At 52.0% G+C, this 15,667-nt stretch overlaps 1 protein-coding gene across 3 annotated transcripts in view; it reads right to left on the bottom strand.

The window, feature by feature from the left end:
* The window catches only part of OPHN1 (oligophrenin 1), a 49,661-nt gene that overhangs the window by 20,917 nt on the left and 13,077 nt on the right, over nt 1–15,667 (bottom strand). For 2 of the 3 annotated variants that reach the window (XM_021548405.4, XM_085570738.1), the window contains exons 2-7: nt 14,234–14,329; nt 10,023–10,084; nt 8,524–8,595; nt 2,142–2,243; nt 1,174–1,284; nt 448–552 (exon numbers count right to left, since the gene is read on the bottom strand). In XM_021548405.4, coding sequence (XP_021404080.1) covers nt 448–552; nt 1,174–1,284; nt 2,142–2,243; nt 8,524–8,595; nt 10,023–10,084; nt 14,234–14,329 — 548 coding nt within the window. Of the gene's footprint in view, nt 1–447; nt 553–1,173; nt 1,285–2,141; nt 2,244–8,523; nt 8,596–10,022; nt 10,085–11,098; nt 11,175–14,233; nt 14,330–15,667 lie in introns of those variants that run through there. The other variant, XM_085570739.1, reaches the window with a different exon arrangement.

The following is a 15,667-nucleotide window of genomic DNA, read 5'->3' as shown; positions in this document are numbered from 1 at the left end:
AATGGAGGCCAGTCAGGAAAGACTGAGGATAAAGAAAACAGGACTCAGATATTCTACCCCATGTACACACTTGGCCAACAGAGGAGCTTACTAAAGCATGTAGCAAGCCTACAGGAAGCCAGTGCCATTAAGATCAAGGTTAGAGGCCTTCTTAGAGTACAATTTAAATCTTGTGAAACTGAAATAAAATCTCAGGCTTGTTTATGTACCACGTTAAATGATGCAACTGCAGTAGCCCCTTGCAGAGAAAACAATTTCATAGACCTGTAAACTGTCCCATGCAGGAGAGGGGAAAACCCATGTGAACTGAGAAGGAAATAACTGTATCTGCAACAGTACAAACATGGCCAGACTGCTTGTGTGGAAAGACTTTGCCATCAGAGGTGTGTAAATACAAATGAGAACAGAAATCACACAGAAAAGTCCTTCAGCTGGGCAGGGACTCACGTTCTGTAAGCTGAGCTGGAGCTGCTGCTTGTATGGGAGGAAATCCTGTGTCAGCTCCACTGTCAGGTTGTTGTAAGTGAAGAGGCTGTGGAGAAATGCCAGCACCTGCAGAGGAGGAAGGGACACACTGAACTTCTGTGTTTAGAATGGAAGGAAAGATGGACAGAGTATGGGGTTTCAGAAATTACATATGCAATTATTTTTCCTCACAACTTTGGCATGCCAGCCTTGGTATGGCTTATCCACCACAGTGTCCCTAAACCCCAAGCTACCACCCACACATCTGTCTGAATAAAACACCTAGAATGAAAGACCCTGCAGGGAGACCCAGAGCAGATCTGCAGAAACCATCCACAATATCCACAGGATCCCACACTCCACTGCAGCTGGCACTGGGGCACAGACACCACCAGGGCAGGGTCTCTGCACTCAGCCACAGTCTGGGACCCTGCAGGCCAGGCTGGGACAGGTGAGCAGGGCAGGTAACACCTCTTTCCCTCTGCACTCACCAAACCCAGGCCAGGATAAGCCATAACAAGACCTGTAGCTCTGTACAGTGTCCAAGCTGTTCCTCAGGACACACAGACAGCCAGAAGAAACAGGGCTGGGGCTTCACAGTGCTCCTGCCCCAGAGGACCTAATCCAGCCTGGCATCTCATCCCTTCCTGCCACTGCCAGCACATCTGAGCATCAGCCACTGAGACTGAGAGAAAAGGAAGCTCCTACCGGCTCCACAATACTGAATTTCTTGCTTTCCTGTACTTCCTGGATCTGGTACACATACTCGAGGGAGGACTCAAAGAAATTGTGTCTCTCTTTGTCCACCTGAAGGTCAGCCTAGAAGAAAGAGGGAAAAGTGGAAAAAGAAAATACATCACATGTGGTCTGAAAATATTTGACTCACTTTTGTCTGTCAGCCCACACATAGTTCTGTCCTCACTGAAAATCTGCCTGGTGTCCAGCCCAGCTGTGAGCTGGAACATTGGATATTCTTTTAAGTCTCCCCATTTCTGGATCCACTTCATTCAAGGATCCAAAACCTCTTCTCACTCTGTAAGGAATAGCTCATTTATTACTTTAACACAAACCTCTTCTACTGACAAGGCCACCCTCACCACCCTCTTGCCTGACTCCATCTGTGTCCCAGAACTGGCAATTCTGGAGCTGCAGCAGTGGCAGGAGCATACAATGCTCCCAGAGCTCACACAGTCTGACTTGCAGAGATGCTCATAGGTTGATCAGACAACTTGTCTGACAGATGTTACTGGATCCAGCTGCCCTGGTGTGGGAACAGCTGGGTTTGCTGCAACATGCCTGCAGCAGCACCAGCAGCAAGGCAGGACACCAGGCCAGCAAAAGGAATAGTAACTGGTTACTTTTCAGCCAGAGCACTTCCCCAGGTGAAAGGGTGGCCAGTCCCCATCTGTATTAGTGCCACTGGTCACTGCCCTTCACCATCAAGGTGACAACAAGCAATGACAATGTCTGAAGCCATTACCAGCATCCAACAGACACAGGAGAACTATGAGCTTGATCTCCCTGGTCTCACAGAGAATCCAGGCTTTGGGTAGATTTAACTGATTATCAGTTTCAACTGGTTACTGGAAGGGATGATTCCTCTCCCCCTTTTTAAGACCTAGAACAGCTGGTGCTGTTGCTTCTGGACCTAACTCTGAGAAAAATTTCATACACACCTCCTGTAACTGAGATTCCTTCTTTTTGGAAGACAAATGCAAGTGGCGATCCAGCATGGAGTAAAACTTCTCACCATCCTTCTCAAACTTTTTCTTTCTTTCCTGTAGATGCAAGAGGTTGAAGCAGAACCAATTATTGGCAATTTCCAGATAAGAACATGCACCAACAACAAGATTCTTTGTGCAATTCAGTATTCCCGTGGACAAATTTTGGTCAATCCAGAGAACAGAAGGCCACTTCTCACTTGCTCTGCTTTCACAGCCCCTTGGATGAATTACACCTCAAGACCCAGTCCAGCAATACTCTGTGGCACAAGAAGTATTCTTTCACACCAACATCATGGCAAAAGCCCCACCCATGAGGTGCTGTTTCCCCTCTCAATCTCTTCAATATCCAGTAAACTGAAGACATGCTCATACATCAAAAACCTGTTCACCATCTCCTGCCATGCTGTTCACACAGCCCAGAAACAACTGGGCAAACACTGCAATGTCACAGACACGTCAAGGTCAAGAAAAGCTTCGTTAGATTTTGGCAACTTTCTGTTCTAAAGAGTTTATAATTTCTTTCTGAAGAGTACCAGAAGGAAAGCAGAAGCCTGGCAGGTCGACAGGCAGGCAGGAAATCCTCATCTGCCCATCAGCAGTGGTGCAAAGAGAGCACGAATGAACAAGAGCAGCAAACAGAGACACTCAAGAAGGAACTCCCAAGAGCATGCAGGGAGCAGCAGAAGTGAGCACCAGGCTGTTGGTTCCTGCCTTGCACTGACTGTGACATTGGCAATCACAAAACAACCACAGTAAGGGGCCAGGTTGACAAATACCCACTTCAGATGGTATCTGATATATCAGGGATTCCTGGGAGGCAACTAAATTACTGAAATGAGGAAATTCCAGCCTGGCAGCAGCCTCAGTGCCAGGTCCAAGCAATTGAGAGCTGGTGTACACACAGTGCAAGTATGTATAGGATACCCAGATCTTCTGTCTGGCTTTTGAAAGGTCAAGAAAGTGGAAAACAGTTCCAGCTTCCTGGGAAATTACTGGCATCTTTCAACATCTATCTCCTGAAAGCCCTGAAATCCTGTTCTCTTGCTCCCACTCAGAAATGCATGGATAAACAAGCACACACCAGTGCCACCACAAGCCAGAGCAGATGGACTCTGCCAGACTGCTGGGTGTTAGGAACTTTCCTCATGAATTCAGTAGTGACCACAGCTTCCCCTGGCTGAAGTTTTGCTTCCCTGTTCCAGTTGCACAGACTATTCCATCTGTCTGTCAGGATGCCCTGCAGCAGGATGCTTGGGGGCTCCCCAAACCCCTGGGCTCAGCACAGGTGGCTCCCAATAATAGTAACAAGCCTTCCTACCAGCTGCCTTCCAGGGAAGAGGATTCTCTCCCCACAAGAGTCCTGACATGGCTGTAGTGAAAGCACAATTACCATGAGGAAGTGGCACCAACCTGACTACCCCTGCTTATGTGTAAGTGTTGGAGCAGGGCAAGCTTAGCCCAGCAAACCTTTTCACCTCAGCAATTGCATATTCTGCTGTGCAGACCCTGGAATTACAGGACACACGAAGGGAATTGCATCCTCTGGAATCACGCCCTGCAGTATCAGGTACTGTGACTCCCTGTTAGCAGCCTCACACATCAGAACAGAGAGATCTACATCAAATCCAGAGGAAGAGAGACTCCTCCAAGGGTGAATCCTAATTTAAGCAGTGCAGCAACTGCGGGGCTGAGGCCAGGAAGGACGATGAAAATAAACCACCACCCTCGTGACTAAGGCGCTGATCAGCAAACCCAAACCCAGTGCAGTGAAAGCGTTTGTGGAGCAGCAGTTCCTGTGTCTGTAAGGTCAAACTCCTGGGCTGTCTGTGCCATTAGTGCCCTTCTAACGAAGCCAGGAACTTGCCTAATTTCCATTTCCTCAATGAGGAGCCTCCAAGCCCCAAGGACACAGAAGTGCAGGGAAGCAGAGCTGTGGGGCTGCAGGCACAGAGCTCCTGTGGCCACCTCCTCACATCTCAGAGGAGATGGCTGTGCCAGCAGCAGGTCCTGAGATAGAAAAGCAGGTGCTGCCATGGAAAGCTAGCTCCAAACCCAACCAAGAGCTCCACTGTCTCAACCAAGGTGGTGTGCAGAGCTGTGGGTGAGCAGCAGGAATGGGGCTGAAGCCCACTCCAGGAGTTCTCCCCCGCCTCTCACCACCAGCAAGCAGCACTTGTAGGTGACTCAGCTGTCCCCACCCTGTGGAGAAGCCACCAGGGAAGAGAGCCACACTGCAGGCCAGAGCTGGGACCAGCTGCTCTCCAGCTGGGAGGCTGCTCACCTGCACCAGGAGCTGTGGGAATGCACAGGACAAGGAAGAGCTGCCCATCAGAGCTTGGTGCTCCCATGGCCGGGCATGGCAGAGCCCACGGGCAGGGAGCAGGACAGGATGGACAGGGGGATCTGCCTCTGGATGCAGCAGCCTGGGAGCACATGGCTCCTGGCTTGTCCCCAGGAGAGGGGACATTGCTGTGGGAGGCTGTGGTGCCCGTGCACGTGGCCACAAGAACAAGAACCCGTGGAGGAGGCCATGAGCCATGTGTGGCTGTGGTGCCCACACAAATGGCCACAGGAGGCAACAGCCTGCAGCCACAGGGAGACCACAAACCACCAGGCAGCAGCTTTGTCACCAGCTTGTGGGAAGCTCCCTGTGGGAAGACATGGTGGGTTCTGAGGAAGAGGGGTCACCTCTGCTCAAGGAAAGACTGGTGAAGAGAAAGGAAGAGCCTGGGAGAGCAGTGGAGCTCCTGCAGCAGGAGCTGTGAAGCCAGACAGTAACTGCTTTGGGGAGTGCCCCCTCCTCTGCCAGCACCCCAGGCAGGCAGGGCACACGGCTGCACTGGGGGCAGGGAGCACTGAGCTCTTTCTGGGGACTGAAGGGACTGGGAATGATGGACCCACGTGTGACAGGACCACAGTGCAGTGTGGCATTTTGGGCCACTAAGAGGGAGTTTGCCAATCATTCCCACTCTGGCTAATTAGCATATAACTGAACAGCAGAAGGATGACCTACAAATCCTTCTGAGTTGTCTGCTGACCACAGCAAGCCAAGACAAAAAAAATAAAACCCACAAAAAAATCACCCAGACTGAAGCACAATCTGGAAACATGAGCATGAATTAGCTCCTCATGAATATTCAGCAAAGGGCAGCACCACATTTCCATTAAGGTTTGCCAAGTCCAAGAGCCACCGCCCACTTTCCACTTATTGCTGACTGGGAGCAGCCGAGCAGATCCCACTGGGCAGGAGGGTCTCTGCAAACACCCCGTGCTGGGAGCTAACTAGGATCCTCTGAAATTCCCATTTTCGGGGAGGTGGAGTGAGTGGCAAGTGAGAAGCCCAGCTCACGGGCCACTTCTCCTCTCCACAAGGAATTAAACACACTTTTCCTGCTGGGAGCCCCCACCTCCATGCACACTTGAGGGCTCTGGGTGCAAGAGCAGTGGATGCAGGATCATCATAGCTCATTTTTATGAGGCATCAGCAGTTAATTCAAAAACAGATTTCTAAAATGTCAAGGGGTGTAGAAAAAGCAGTTCTATTAAAGCACATTCAGTTCATCCTGGCGTTTTTCCTCGCCCACTGCTTTCTCTCAAAAGATCCTTAGGCCCTGCTCCCCCAGAGGTGAAAGCAAGTAGAAGTTATTAACCTCCCTTTCTTTTAAAATTATAATTATTGAAATTAATAGCAGAATTAACTAAAACCATTTAGGAATATGTTATCTCCTATGGAAAAAATTTTGACAAACACTGCAGCTATTCAGCACTCCTTTTGCCCTTACACTACATCCCAACAAGCTTTTCCCTCTGATTTTTTTGGTTGGCTTTGTGTTTTTTTTTAAAAAAGCTGTCTCCTTCCAAGTGAAACTGGAATTAAACTTTTCTATTCAAATCCTGCTCAGCTCAGTAAGTGTGGCCAGCTTCTTCCCAAAGGGTCCCAGCCCCACAGCGTGGGGAGGGAGGGATGGGGCCTCCATATGCACCAGCTCCTATCCACACCCACCCCCTGCCATGGTGCCAGAGCTGGGAAATGGGTCAGCTCAGGGGGTCCCAGATCCTCCCTTTTATCTGTGATAACAGTGGCGAGCCACTCACCCTGACAGCAAGTGACAGGAAGAGCAGTGACCCCACGGGGAGGGGGTGGCTGGAGTGGTCCCAGTGACAGCCAGGGCTGCCCGGGTGGCAGAACACCCTCCCCAGGAGACTCCATTCCCCCTGGGAGAAGGGCTGAATGCACACTCAGATGTGCTGGTCAGACTGGCTGTGCTCCAGCTAGAGGCATCACAAAGCCCCGATTCAGGGCTCTTCCTATTTGGCTCTGGCAGCTCGCACAGGGAACAGAAAACATCTCACAGAAGGCGACGCTGCCAAAATACGGAAACCAAGCAGAGGGCACAAATTCCCTGTGTCATGTCTCCAGGCTGTTCCCCAGGCTGGCCTCTGCCCTGCTGCAGACCAGAAAGGGTCCATGGGGCAGATGGGAGGAACCCACACTGACAGAGCACTGCTGTGAGTAGCCCCATTTGTACTTCACACCTCCTGCTGCCGGCTGGGGATGCCCCGAGATGCTCTGGAAGCTGGCAGGTGAAGGAAGAAAGGCTCTGTTCCCGAGGTGACACCTGAGGGTGCAGCCCACCAGCAGGGTGGCATAGGCTCCTGTGAGGGAAGCATCTGAGCTGAGGACAAGGGGCTGGAGTGGCTGGGGCTCACTCCCAAACTCACACCCTCTCAAGGTTTTGGGGTGGCACTGGGGACAGTGGTACCTCCCTGTGCAGCCCTGTCAGTGTGGGGTGGCTGGGGCTCACTCCCAAACTCACACCCTCTCAAGGTTTTGGGGTGGCACTGGGGACAGTGGTACCTCCCTGTGCAGCCCTGTCACTGTGGGGTGGCTGGGGCTCACTCCCAAACTCACACCCTCTCAAGGTTTTGGGGTGGCACTGGGGACAGTGGTACCTCCCTGTGCAGCCCTGTCAGTGTGGGCACACCTGGATCCTGGCATGGTGCAAGGTGCTGCCCTGTGAGCTCCTGCATGGAGCACTTGTGCTGAGCCACAGCACAGCTCTCTGACCACCACAGTGCCCTGGCACCTCTGCAGCTCATGTTCCTCACGAGAAACAAAATCCCAAACCAAACTGAGCCATCTGCAACAACCCCCTGCCCTCTGCCACCTCTCCAGCTGCTCTGAGCTGTGTCCTGCCACTGTCACCACCCTGGAGCGCCCTGCTCATCCACAGGGACTGTGGAAGGGCTGCAGGCTGCCAGGTGAATCCATGCCAGTGCTGGGGCTGTGGCACAAGCCCTGCTGAGACCCGTGCCTGCCCATCAAGGAAGGGAGCAGGGCACGGGCACACAGCCTGTGGGTACAGGCAGCTCAGCTCTCGGGGCACAGCATGCTGTGTGTGCTCTGGGCTGTGGGCAAAGTGGCCCTTACACACCTTAAGGGCTCTCTGGGACTAAAACAGCCTGAAGGGCTGAGAGCAGGGGCTGTGGGCAGCACCTGTGCCATGCTCGTGGCTGCAGCTCCTCAGAGGGTTCCACGCACCAGCCCTCAGGGCATGGCAAAGGGCAGGAGGGCCATCGAGTATCTCTTCTCAAACTCTGTATTTATTAAACGTCAAAGCCTCCAGATGGGCTGGGCTGAATCCAAGCCTCAAGTGTTCTCCAAAACATCTCCATTTCAGAGCTGGGTCAGAGCCAGCCCCATTTTAAGCTGCTGCTGAGTAACATGGAACCTGGACTTCTTGATAGTAGACAAGGGAAAAATGATCTTTTGTGCTCCACATGTGCAGAATTTGCTTTTTATAGCTTGTTTCTTTAAAAGTTTGGTCCATCTGAAAGACTCATTAGACGCTTTATGTAAATATTTCATAACAAAAGCCCTATGACTATAATCAGGTTCTGCCTGCTGGCTTCTCCTGCTTTCCCTCCTTCCCTTCCTCCCTCCCACTCCACCACACACTTCTCTGCAGAAAGTGTTTTATTCTCTGAACAAAGGGGAGAGGAGATAAAGCAGCAAGGAGGATCTCCTGGTTGGAACAAGCACTCCTTGCTCAGAGCAGTGGCAGTGCTGAAATCAGGCCAGAAGAGAACCCAAAGAATTCAGGAAAAGATTTTGGAGACTCTTAAGATTGAAAATTCAGACTAAAAGTCACAGCACGAACCCTCATGCCAGCAGCTGAAAGCCAGCATTGAACAGGGAGTTTCTGAGTGCCTGAAGTCAGAATGAAGTAGAACAACTGTCAGCTTGTTAAAAACAACAGGAGAAAAATCTGAATTCAAACACACTAACAGAAAACAAATCTGTTTACACTGAAAACAAACAAAGAAGCCTTACCTTGGTGAACCCTATCTGCTCCTTTCGGAAGTTTTCCAAAGGTTTGATCAGCAAATCACTTGCATTCTGCACCTACAGTGCAAAAAAAAAACATTTTAATTGCAGGATGCTGATCAATTTTCTCTTAAACAGAGGCTGAAAAGGGCTAGAAGCCAAGAACTTGTGATTTTAATGGTTTTGACTGGAAACTTCTCTGTCTGTAGGTGAATTCACTTAAACCATCTGTACCTGCTCTTCCCCATGGGTGACACACAATAAACCCCAACCACATCCCAGGAGGCTTTGGGGACATCCTGTGGGTGACAGGGAGTCCCCCCATCCCCATCTAACAAGGCTGCTCTCAAATAAAGGATGGACTTCCCATGTCTCGAGATTCAGCCAGAAGGTAATCTGTGTCAGGAACAGCTAGGGAAAAGGGAAAGCCTGCCTGTGTCTCTTCCACTCCTTCTCATGTCTGAGAGATGCTTTCCTGGATGGTGCTCTGCACACCTTTACCATGAATCCACAGGAAAGCTCATCCCAGCTTGTATCAGCAGCTCCAGCCTGGCCCTGGGACCAACCTGCTGCCTCCTCCCATCCCCACTTCCCTGACAGGCTCTGCCCCACGCTCCAGAGAAGGGAGAGGGGAAGAGAAGGGGACAGGACACCACACAGCACAGCCCCTCAGGGAATTTAGGGCTGATGAACACGGTGAGTGGAAAACCTCCTGAGGGAGCTGCTGTAAAACAGAACTGGTCCTACAAGTAGAGGTCAAAAAACCCCAACTTTGAAAACTGGACAGTGCCATAACTCCTAAAACAACAGCTTCCACTGCTCCCCCACTGCCAAAGGAGCTACTATACCTGGGATGTAATTCATAATAAAGAAGTATCTCAGTGCTTTCCTGGTTTCCTGCTGTTCCTTGCCTGCCCATGGACCCTCTGGCCTAGCCTGGCAGGAGCCTCTGCTGCTGCACGAGGCAGGGGAAGGCAGAGCCAAGCAGCACATTCCTGGCATGCTGCAAGCTCTCCACTGAGCCTAACCTTCATGTTTTTCCTGGAATTAGGAGTGAAATGGAAAGCCAGCACTGGCTCTGGAGGAGCCCTGGAGAGCTGAGGGCACATGGCAGCAGGAAGCTGATGGCAGTGCATTGTACTGCAGGAGCTGGAGCAGCACAGATGGGCTCTGCCTTCCTGCCCCCAGCAAAAACTGTGTGAAAACACTTCTTATTCTTTAACCCTCGGTTTCACCACAGAAGCAGCTGGTGAGCAGCCCTTCCAGCTGCAGGGCTTGGGGCTCTGTGCCTGGGAGAGTCACAGCCCCCCACACCTATTGCTGTGCCTGCCCCATGCTCAGGGCCCACGGCCATGGGACCATGGAGCAGATGAGTGCAGAGCACATTCCTGGTGCTCCCAGCTTCCCTCTGCTGAGAAGCCTCACACCGAGGCACATGGTGCTGTGGCTGTGATTTGGCATTTAACCATGTCAGGAATGACAGAGCCCAGTTCCCTTCTCCTTACCATCATGGACCTCTCCAGCTCCACTTCATGCAGCAGCTCTGCAAACTCCTTGAAGGACTCGGCTGTAAGTAAAGAAGAGGCTGGTCAGTGGAGCTGGGATGTGGCACTGGAGCATGTGACACATGTCAGGACACCCCAGTGAGGCTGCACCCCAGCATGGCTGTCTAAAGGCTGACAAAAAACAGAGAAGAGTTGGCTCCTTTTGGCAGAAACTGCATGAGGCAACGCCAGGTGCAGGCTGGCCTTAAGGGGTATTTATTTATGCAAGGGAGAGGAGGATCTCCTACCCAGGTAATGAAGGACTGAAGGCCCTGGGAAAGTAAGGGGATGTTAATTAGCTTTTATCAGGAATTGTGTTATAGAGATGGCAATACAGGTGGCAGAGAAGGAGCAAATGCAGGGAAAGGCCAGAGAGGGGGAAGGGGAGCTGCCATCCCCAGGCCCTGCCACTTTGGGCAGGACAGGGGTGCCTGGGCTGCCTGGACAGCTGTCAGCAGCACCAGGATGGGCCTGGCACCTCTGTCCCAGGAAAAGCTGCAGGTGTTTGCCAGGACCAGGACAAGTGGGTCAAATGAAAACAGCCTGGAATGACAAAGATCACACGCAGCACCAGGAGGCACAAAGTCCAGTGCAGGAGGAAAGGCAGCAGGTGTAGACATGGTCACAGACACCGACACCACTCCCCAAAATATGTGAAACATAAAGATTTCATTGATAAGCAGTTGGAGTCCAGCTACAACACAAATAGCACAAAACCTTCCCTTTAACAAACTGAACTAAGAATAATTTAGCCTGGGGAAATAAAAGACTAGGTGGGAGCAGCTGACCCCACACCAAGGGGGAACATACAGCTCCTCTCTCTGCCCATCGAAGGAGAACTTGGGAAGGGGCTGAGTTTGTCCCAGGGGAGGAAACCTCTAAGCAGCAGAGCATTGACAGTGCCAAGCCAAACTCCCATCCCTCTGGGCTGCAAGGCTGGGCAAACACCTGCCCATGCAGGTAGCGTGGCTGTGTGCTGGATGCCTGGGGGAACAACCTGATCACCCCAGTGTGCCTGGGAACTACCTGGGAGTTACCTGGGAAAGCTTCCCACAGCTCCAGCCTGCTCAGCACAGCATGGGACAGGTCTGGTGGGTCTCAGGCTCCCTCTTGCCCTGGTGAAACATCCCAGAGTGGCTCTGTCAGACCCCAGAACTCTGCAGTTCAGGCTGCTGGGCTGGACAGAGCAGGGCTGCACACGAGGGGGCACAGCAGCTGTACAGCAGTGCAGGCACAGGATTAGCTTGTCCTACAGGTCAGAGACAGGGAGCTCATGTGCTCCCTGTGCAAGCAGAGAGTCCTCTCCCCTCATACACAGCAGTACCTTGGGAGAGGTACCTGTCCTAAAATCCAGTGTAAGGATTCATTCTGCAGCTGCTGAGACACACAGAAGGGAACAACTGCAGCCTCGTGACATGAGCCCTCAGCTGGCAGTGGTACAACAGACCTTCCTGATGAGTCAGGGGCTTCTGAGCTCTCCTCCAGTGAGGGCTCCAGCACCCAGCAATGCCATGGCCCTACTGCCCATGGTGCTCACACCCAGAGCCACACGTGGCTGTCACTGTGGCTCCCCAGGATGATGGAGTACATGGACACCAGGGGCCTGAGCCAGGAAAAGAATTATCACAGGGAGAAAGAATCCAGTCCCAAGCTTACAGGGAATATGTCAGTGCATAAAATGTTCCCTAGATTTTTCCCTTTGCTCTATAGGAAGAGCCCAGGAACATGTTTCCAGGCTCCAGTCACAGAACTGAGTTTGACCCTGCACCACACACAAGGCTCACATCCTGCTGCCAGCCCAGCAGTGCCTGGGGATCTCGGATCTGTGCTACTGGCCTGGGTCAGAGTTTGCCAGCCCATGCAGGGCCACCAGCAGTCACAGCCTGCCCAGCCACACCTGGGAACTGACACCTGGAAATGCCAGAGCGACTCTGCTGGGCAGCCAGAAGCATTCCAGGAAGGTCCTTACAGCCAGAGGATTCCAGGTTCCCATGCCTGGGAGAGAATGCCACCCCATTTCACTGCCCCTTCATCTCTGCAGGAGCTGCTGATTTGGGTCCCGTGAGGTGACAGTGGAGGAGCTGCAGGAGGGAGCACAGGAGGGGCTGCAGCTGTGGGGTAACACGGGTGCATCCATGACCTTCACCTCCCCAGGGGAAAGTGCTGCTCACGACAGACAACATCTACCCAGTGTCCTGACTGCCACCTGCAGTGTCCCCGCTGCCACCCGCTCGGGTGCCAGGCTGCTCTGTGCCCACACAACGAGAGAGCAGTGTGACTTAAGCTCTATTTACAACCCAAACACGTTCTCTTGCAGCGCATAAGAAGTGCCTGTAAGTGTTCTGCTTCACTCCCATATCCTGCACATCAAATGAGCTCTGCACTCCCACGCAGATCCCTGGCACCCTGGCAGATGGAAGCTGCTACGGAGACGTCAACGCCCCACTGCTGTGTCAGGAATAAGGAAGCCTCAACCCCTTCAGGCACACCAGGGCCTGGGTGGGAGGAGGAACACAGCCCAGGCTTCTTCACAGGAAAGCTGGGGACCTCTTCTTCAAAAAGCAAAACAAATACTCCCCAGCAAAACTGAAGGGAAACACACTTCTTTCCCCACGACGGGTTTTACATCTGCTCTCTTGCTCTCCCTCATCCCACACTCCCTTTATTCAACCTCTGTCATTCCCAGCAGCCTTTCTTGGTTGTTGGAGCTTTGTTTCTTCCAGCCAAGAGGAGGGACACTCCTTTCCTTGCATGGCTGTTTGCCTCAGACTCCTCAGCTCCCAGGAGGGGCATTTACATGGCAGAGTTCTCCCCTCCCTGACCCACGTGTGTTTGGAAGCTCAGCACCTCTGCTGCCATTAGATTTGGAGGCTGGCTCATTTCCAGAGGGTTTCACCCAGAGACTTTCCATAAACGAAGCAAGCTTTGGAGGGGCAGCCTGCAGTCTGCTTCACGTGGCTTTAAATACAACAGCCCAAGGAACAGGCTCTACTTCCTTCCCCTTCTGACAGTGGCTGAGACCTGACAGCAGCAATGTCACACTGCTGCCACTCTCCAACCGCTGCCTGACAAAAGCTGGTTTTCTTTTTTCCCCCTATGTGCAGCCCTCGGGAACAGCTTGGAAAAGATCCCATGCCTTGTGTCCCAGCCCATGAATGCCCTGTGCTCCTGCCTGGAGCATGCCCTGTGAGCCTATGGGCAGCTCCTCAGCCCAGGCACGTGGCTCAAGTGTTTTGTCTGATGGGGCAGGTCAGAACCTCGAGGGCTAAGGATGCCCTGTTGTCCCTCTTGCAGTCCCCTGTCACCCCCACAGGGTCCACTCACCTCGCTAAGCCAAGAGCAGATTCATGTGATTCATGTGAAATGTGCAGGGTTTGGGGAATTAAGCCCTCCTGGGCTGTGGATGCTGAGTGACTCCCAGAGCTGTGCTGGGGGAGGGCAGGGATGTAACACGGCTCCAGGATCACTAATCCCCAAGCAGATGTGCAGGGAGCAGCCCTGCAAGGCTGCCCAGGGCACAGATGGCCATTGTTTTCCATTTGAGACACATCCAGCAACACTTTTTCCCAGCAGTTTGCAGTCTGTGCCTTTGCAGGGCAGCGTGGGGCAGTTTGTTCCTGCAAGGCCTTTCACAGAACCACAGAATCACAGAATAATGAGGTTGGAAGAGACCTCTAAGATCATTAAGTCCAACCTATGCCCTAACACCTCAACTAGACTATAGCACCAAGTGCCATGTCCAGGCTTTTTTTAAACACATCCAGAGATGGTGATTCTACCACCTCCCTGGGAAGACAATTCCAGTACTTTATTATTCTTTCAGTGAAATTTTTTTCCTAGTATCCAATCTTTCCAGCACAGCGAAGGCAGCTGGGCTCCACTGCAGCTCTGGGAAGAGGGGCTGGCTGGGAGGTCACCACGCTGCCTCCTTCCCAGCACCTGGCAGCATGGAGCAGGCCCAGAGCCATGGAAAACCTCTGCAAATTATCCGCTGAATTGGGAATGTGAAACTTGACCCGTGACTGTTCAACTTCATAAAATAAGCTGTGGAAGAGCTGCCTGGAACCCGGCTCCTGAGGCTGCTTAAAAACCATCAGGCAGGCTAATTCCTAGAGAGGGAGACTGTTCCAATTACTGGAAGTGAAGTCAGCTTCAAAAAGCAGAGAACTCACCAATATTGATCTCATCATCCGTTAGTGTGTCACCAATGAAGTCGAACTGGAAGGACTGCAGAGTCTGGGAGAACTTCTGCACTGCTGAGGAATATCCTGGAAAAGGACAGAGCAATCAGTTGTGGGTTTCTGCAATTATTCTACAGAGGCTGCATGTCCTAGGAATTTATCCTGAATGGAAAAAGACCATAGTAATGTAGTTACGAAAATCCATAGGCAATGGGAATTTCAGTGCTGCAGAAAATGCTGCAGCATTAATAACCCTCAGAAGCTGCAGAAAGTACAGGATTTGGGTTTTTTCTCTCTCTGAAAAAGCTTCTACAGCACTAATGGATGCACCACACAGTACAACAACTGATCGATGGCCTTGTGTCCAGCCACAGACAGGAAGGGACACTGACACACTTCCCTGCAGGAAAACATTCAGGAGATACTCAGGGCTCTGTGTGCACCAGCACAGCTCCTTGGAGCTCAGGGGCTGTCAGACAGGCTGGCCACTGTTCACAGGAATTGTTTCATAATATGGGAGAAAAATCTGTAGAGTCAGAAAATAAATGTGAGGGAAAAGGCAGGACTAAAAATAACTGTCCCTGTGTGGGGTCATGGGCACAGACAGGCCCTGAGGGAAGGACAGTGCCACAGAGCACACAGCTGAGCCAGGGGCTCAGCTGGGCTTGCCTGGGCACCCACAGATGGCCCTGGGACCTGCTGCTCCCGCTGGTGGGGAACAATCTGGGCTGGAAGCAAAGAAATTGCCTGATGTTTCCTGTGGCTCAGTCCAAATTATTTTTGGACCTTCCAGAGACGTTTCTGGCCCAAAGGATGCTTTGTGTCTTTGCACCCTGTGTGGCTGCAGGACGTGTCTGGATGCCGTCTGCTGGCATTGGCAGAGAGGCCCTGGGACGTGACAGTGACACCACTGCAGAGCCTGATCCAGGGCCAGCAGGGCCAGCACACTCACTGCATTGACCTGCACAAAACTACAACAATTCCTGAGATACAAACAGAAGGAGGCTGCACTTGCCTGACCTCAGAGAGTAGGATGTAGGCGACAAAAAGAAAAGCAAAGGAATGTAGACTCTGATTTGCATCGCTACTTTCCCCAATTTGGGACTCCAGCTATGGGCTGTCCCAGGTGGACTCCTTTGTGGTGGTGCACAGAGATGGCACTTTCAGAAGTGAATGAGTGGGGAAGATGTGATGGCACAGCCCTTATGGGCAACCAGCTGCCACCACTGCTTAGCCAAACCAGCACCATGATTGTTGTATACGGGAACTTGGCGTACGTGGATGGAGTTTTTTCATTTGAAAATAAAACTTACTGCTGTGGTGGCAATCATGGGATGCTCTGAAACGCTGCTGTGAAGGGGAGAGAAAAATTGAATGTTGGGGAAAAGAAATCAAGTGTGGGGTACTGGCAGGTCCTCAGACTAC

The sequence above is a fragment of the Lonchura striata genome, chromosome 4A (genome assembly GCF_050655825.1).
Source record: "Lonchura striata isolate lonStrDom1 chromosome 4A, ASM5065582v1, whole genome shotgun sequence".
Lineage (NCBI taxonomy): Eukaryota > Metazoa > Chordata > Aves > Passeriformes > Estrildidae > Lonchura > Lonchura striata.
The sequence above is the reverse complement of the archived record's forward strand: the minus strand, read 5'-3'. Positions and strand labels throughout refer to the sequence as shown.